We start from the raw sequence: 5650 nt of genomic DNA, 5'->3' as shown, positions 1-5650 counted from the left end.
GTCACAAAGATCAATATGTCTCAAAACTCAGACGCAACTTCGTCGAAAAAAGCAAATCGTCGAACGGAGCCCGTCGGACATAACCTGTCCATGTGATGCCGCAACTTGCTACAAGTACTTAGGGAGTATAGCGAATCCAGATCGTCGCTACTTATGTTGTGTAAGTTACCATTTTTCTGAATTCATATTTGGTTAATGTGGTTTTTTGGTAATAAGTGGTGTTAATGGTTCAGATTAGCAAAGTGGTAAATTAACTTGTTTAGGTTAATAGTTGGGAGGATGTGGATTCAAACGGTGGGATGATAAAGTCACTTGTCCGGGGTGTGACAATGTAATCCCCACATTGTTCAGGTTGATCGGAAAAGAAATATAAAATGATAACGTGACATCATCATGATCCTATTAAAGTACATGTGAACACAAAAGAGCATTGGCGAGTATATAAGTTTGAATTACTAGTATAAGTATAAAACAGTTTAAACAAATACACATGGCATAATCGTATACTAAGGCATATCATAACAATACTAGTATGCATCACATAATTGTCAACCCAAAGATTCCACTAGCGTAATCTTGTCGTCGCAACGACAAGACCGTTTTATATAACTTAACATGACCACAAGAATACGGGTGGTGTGCTACTCCTATACATGTTAAGGTTGGCTCGTACGAAGTTAATTACAAGAATAGTGCAAGAATGGCTTCTAGCATGTATAAATTTCTAAGCATCACGTATTTAGCATTTATAATGGATTGTTTGATTGTGTCAAGCATGTTTGTATGTGACTGTGTGAATTTAACAAGTCATATGTATTGCACCCCAAAAGTGTCTAAAATAAAAAGGGGTCATGTACACTCACGGTTTGCAAAGCTTCCAAATGGCGCGCGACTTCGACTATAAAGCATCCCGTTAATCTCTTCTGAGTCTTGAGTTGTTGGAACACCGAAGTTACCTTATGTACTTAGTGTAGGAGCCTTGGTTTTATAATGGTGAAGTAGGGTTTGAGTTTTAATGGAGTTATAAGGTGATTGGGTGAGAATGGAGATGGAAAATTGGCCAACCCATATGCAAGAAACAACTTTATGCGGATTATGCCTTCTAGCCACCCACGAGGAAAAAAAGGAAACTTCTCGCCACCCGCGACAAGTGCATTTTGAAGTTTTAGTTTTTGCAATTTGGCCCCTGAACTTGTAATTATGTTATTTTATGTTGTTTTCTTGTATTTTAGCCCAATTTTAGGTATTTAAACTGTATCAAGGTATTGTATGAATATGATGCATGTATGGTTTATGTATAAATGAAAATCAAGCGTATAATAAGCCTCAGTTTGCACAAAACATGTATTCGAAGATTGATTGTGTATGGGTATAAGTATAACAAGTGTAAGTATAAAAGATGAATTTCATTATGATCAAAGTCATACACGACGACAATATCTCACCACCCTAAATCCCTTAAAATTAGGCTCACTGTTTGTATAAGGTTTGTAGTTCATTTGCAACTTGCAACTATGGTGGTCAATTTTATTTGAAAGATGCATGGTGCAACATATGTCAAGGTCCATAGGTCGGCCCAACCAGCCCGTTTTGACAAAATTAAATGTGACAAGAACTTTAGCTGATTTAGCATTAATACAACATACCTGTATCAGACCAGCTGACAAGAAAGAACGTTCAATGAACTGATGAAAGATCTCTAAACTGTAGGCTTCATCTTTCTATAACCATTAACAGATACAAATCTTCCTATTTTAAATCCATAATACATGTAAAAATTGAACTAACTCGTGACAATTCTACACGCGCAAGTCTACATACAAACCGCTACAATAGAAAGTAGACATGATCACGAAACTCGTATTGGCGGCTAACCCATTCAACCAACCATATTGTAACTAACCTCAGCTCGGTTTAACCGATGGCTGCAACGTAGGAAAGAAAGTCCAGTTGTTTTCGGACCCCAACTCCACACCATTCCTGTTGTCGAATTTGAAATCTTTGCTGACCGATTGTCGTTTACATTGACATTCTTTTTCCTTAGTTTCTTCACCCAAAGGTGTCTCGGTTATTTCACTCGAGTTTTTCTTTCCAACACAGCATTCACAAATACTTTCGGTTTTGTTTAAAGTCGTGTTACGTCCAGATGAAGTTCGAAAGGAAGCTTCAACATTATTTGCTACATCACCGCTCACGACATCTAACCGCGTCAACTCAAACGAGACCCTGTGATCAACTAACGGTTCTCCCTTCGGGGAACTAGTTGCTGAGTTGGCAAGTGATGCCACCTCAGATATTTGACTCTCCATCAGGTACATTTCGCCCGCACCTACTGGGGTCAAAGTACCATTTGGAGTCAATGATCCAGAACCCACTCTTGAACCACCCAACCCGTACCCGTACGGAGTTGCTGAACCCGAAACACCATTCGGTGTAGTCGACTCAGAACCCAATCTCGAACCCCACTTACGCGTTGAGAAGTACTCGTAACCAATGAACTTCGAGCCATCCCCGACCCGTAACTTTAGAACACGATGCTGTTTATCGGGGAACGGAGACGATGTACCAGAATTCGGAATCGTTGAGCATGCTGACATCACACCGCCACCTGGACTTCCTGTGTATGGCTGGAACTCATATTGTGAAAAAGGAAACTTTTGACATGACCCCATACTATGTCTCCGGGCCCGCGCAAGTGATGACGTCAGCAGTTGAGCGAACGGGACTTCGGGCGATGACGGCGTGGTGACTTGTACTGACTCAGGAGGTGGAGTAAAGGAAGCGGTAGATGGTTCGGTTGTGTAAGTAGAAAACACAGGGGGTGAAACTAGCTGTGTCTCGTAAGCGTAGGGACCGACAGTGAAAATTGAAGAGGGATGTTGTGAAAGAGATTTGAAAGAAAGTAATCCAACTGGTGAATATGTGGCAGAAGGAGGATCTGATTGGAGAAAAGATGCAGGAGATGAAGGTGGAGCGATAAAGGGAAATATTATCGTGTTATTGTTGGCGTTTTGGGTCGCGGGTGGTGCTGGTCCGGGTGGCGCTGACTCAGGCGCTAAGAGGGCGTGACTAATTCGTTTGCTTTGTTTGTAAGAACCGAAACACCAGTATAGACTCCAGCAGCTGCTCCATCTTCTCTTCTGAAGACATGTATATAATATGCAATGTGAAATGATTTGTTAAGAAATTATAGAACCGATGATGAATCGCAAATAAAAGACGCCACTGTACTGAACAAGCATAAGAATGATTACTATAAATTTCCATTTCCTAATTAGATTTAAGTAAAACTATCATACTGTTAGTGTCTATTTTCAAAGTGATAATTAATTTCAGTTGCCATTTACACATGTATATCCTAATTCCTAACACTATCTGTTGTGCCATAACGCCGAAGGCGTTGGTCAAGTCATGGCCGATGTGGATCACATTTGCCGCACCAGGGGAGTTAACGTGGGCGTGTGACCATGCCGGTGGCGTGACAGAGTTTGAAGGTGTGGTTCATAACACATGGTCTAAAGAGTTGCAAGCCACAAAAGTCATCGCTCACAGTTGAGTTCAACTTCACACTACTAATAATTCCCAATAAGTAAAAGTGGTGGGACAGTTTTCATCATGACAGTTACAATCACTGATTCATTATGGCAATCTACTGTTTATTATATGTTGATGCCAGATGTGCTAAAACAGTCGCCTCATTTGTTCAATTAAGTCTCCACCAGTTCATACAACATGATACATTGCAAACCATAGCCTATATAAATGGTGATCTATAAGGCCATGTGTCGGAGTTAAGTGCCATTTACGTCCCTGTGGTTTGTTCACTTTTGCTATTTCAGACCAAATTTAAAAATTGCACCGTTTTCCTCCCTAACATTTTGGAAACATGCCATTTCAGTCCAAAAAAATAACAACCACAGTTAAAAAATTCAGTTAGCTTAGGGGTAAGGTAACCACACTCAAAATTGCAGCTGGCCGGGATCGAACCTGTGACCAGCTGCTTAGAAACAAACGAATTTTACCCCTAAGCTAACTGAATTTTTTAACTGTCGTCGTTTTTTTTTTGAACGGCAAATTTGGATCACTGACGGACCACTGGAGTATCATCGTGCCACCAGCAGAACCACCCGATCATATCCATCTCCACTAGGCAATATAATGCCTATACACCAATTCAGGAGGAAACCCAATAAATCTGGGAAAACCCCCTTTTGTGGGAATCGAACCCATGACCTAATGGTCATAAGCCTTATTCCACCATCAAGATACCACTAGGCTATAATGCCATGGGTAACTGTCGTTGTTTTTTTGGACTGAAATGACACGTTTTCAAAATGCCAAGGAGGAAAATGGTGCAATTTTGAAATTTGACCTGAAATGGCAAAAGTGAACAAACCACAAGGACGTAAATGGCACTTAACTCCATGTGTGGTGAACAAGGTGATGGTGCACTAAGGCCCGGCACAGAACACCGCAACGCAAGGACGCGAAAGGAGGTGTGGGCATGGAGACAAGGTTTAGGTTAAATTATTTTTTATTAATAATAATATACAAACCAATCATTTAGCTTCACCTCACCATTTTTTAACTTTTATTACTTACCCCGCCACATTTTACGTTCCCGCAACACATAATTTAAATATGATTGATCCTAATTCCAACCATAAACACAAAATTGAAAAGTAGAATCAGACATAACATGACTGACTGGTCCAGGAAAGATCCATTTCATCTAACTCTTATTTGGACTAATAATAGAAAGCAAAATTACTAAAACAAGTGGTCCAACAATAATCATAAATTCACAAACATCCTAACACAACTAATTAAACAAAACATCAAACAAACAGATGAGAATTATTACATAGCAAGTAAAACAGTTGACAAATATCATATGATCAAACCAAAAGTGCATATCATCAAACGAATTTGTAAAAAAAAAGGAACAAACCTGAACAGAGGTAGGTTGTAGGCGAGTTTCAGCAGAAACTATAGCGGTTGCAGCAGCGTTAACCGTCTCCACGGAGGTGTTATGAATCGAACTCATATTAATTCATACAGATACAGATATAGATACAAACTGCTGTTTCTGGTTTCTATAGGTTTATCATCGGAAATGCAAGAAAGAAAGAAAGAAAATATCACATCACATCCATCACGTACATACATACATACATACATAAAGTAATATTATTGATTAAAAATGGTGATGATTTATTTATTTAAATAAAAGACTGTCTGTGACAAAAAGGAGGATGCACACGAGACTCCCCCCCCCCCCCCCCCCACCCTATCACTCTCACTAGAACTACATGTTTCTCTCTCTTTCTATCTATCTTAGCTGTGATTTTGTAATTATGTAACGCTGCGATTAAATGTTTTTAAGTATGGTGAGTGAATGATATTATAGTATTATAATTTCTTTGATCGGGACGTTTTTTTATACAAAAGTTTATAGTTAATTAGTTATCTATATCTATCTATATACTATATAATAAAAGAAACTTGATTTGGGACACATGTCATTCAATGAGGACATCAATAATTTATTGATAAATTTTAAATTTTAAATTAAAAAGATTTAAATTAAAACTTTTTAAATAACCAACAAGTTTATGCATATATTAGTTGTAAAATTGGCTTTGGGAGT

General features: G+C 38.8%; 1 protein-coding gene across 1 annotated transcript; it reads right to left on the bottom strand.

The window, feature by feature from the left end:
• Positions 1-1606: 1606 nt before the first annotated feature.
• On the bottom strand, positions 1607-5361 carry LOC110935812. The gene is made up of 2 exons (XM_022178167.2): positions 4952-5361; positions 1607-3140 (listed from the first exon to the last, which is right to left on the bottom strand). Exons 1-2 carry the CDS (start codon positions 5045-5047, stop codon positions 1905-1907), a joined length of 1332 nt encoding a protein of 443 aa, XP_022033859.1. The 5' UTR covers positions 5048-5361; the 3' UTR covers positions 1607-1904.
• Between the last annotated feature and the right edge of the window lie 289 nt (positions 5362-5650).

Source organism: Helianthus annuus, chromosome 9, assembly GCF_002127325.2.
Source record: "Helianthus annuus cultivar XRQ/B chromosome 9, HanXRQr2.0-SUNRISE, whole genome shotgun sequence".
Classification (NCBI taxonomy): domain Eukaryota; kingdom Viridiplantae; phylum Streptophyta; class Magnoliopsida; order Asterales; family Asteraceae; genus Helianthus; species Helianthus annuus.
Note: the sequence above shows the minus strand (reverse complement) of the source record. Positions and strands in the feature narration are given on the sequence as shown.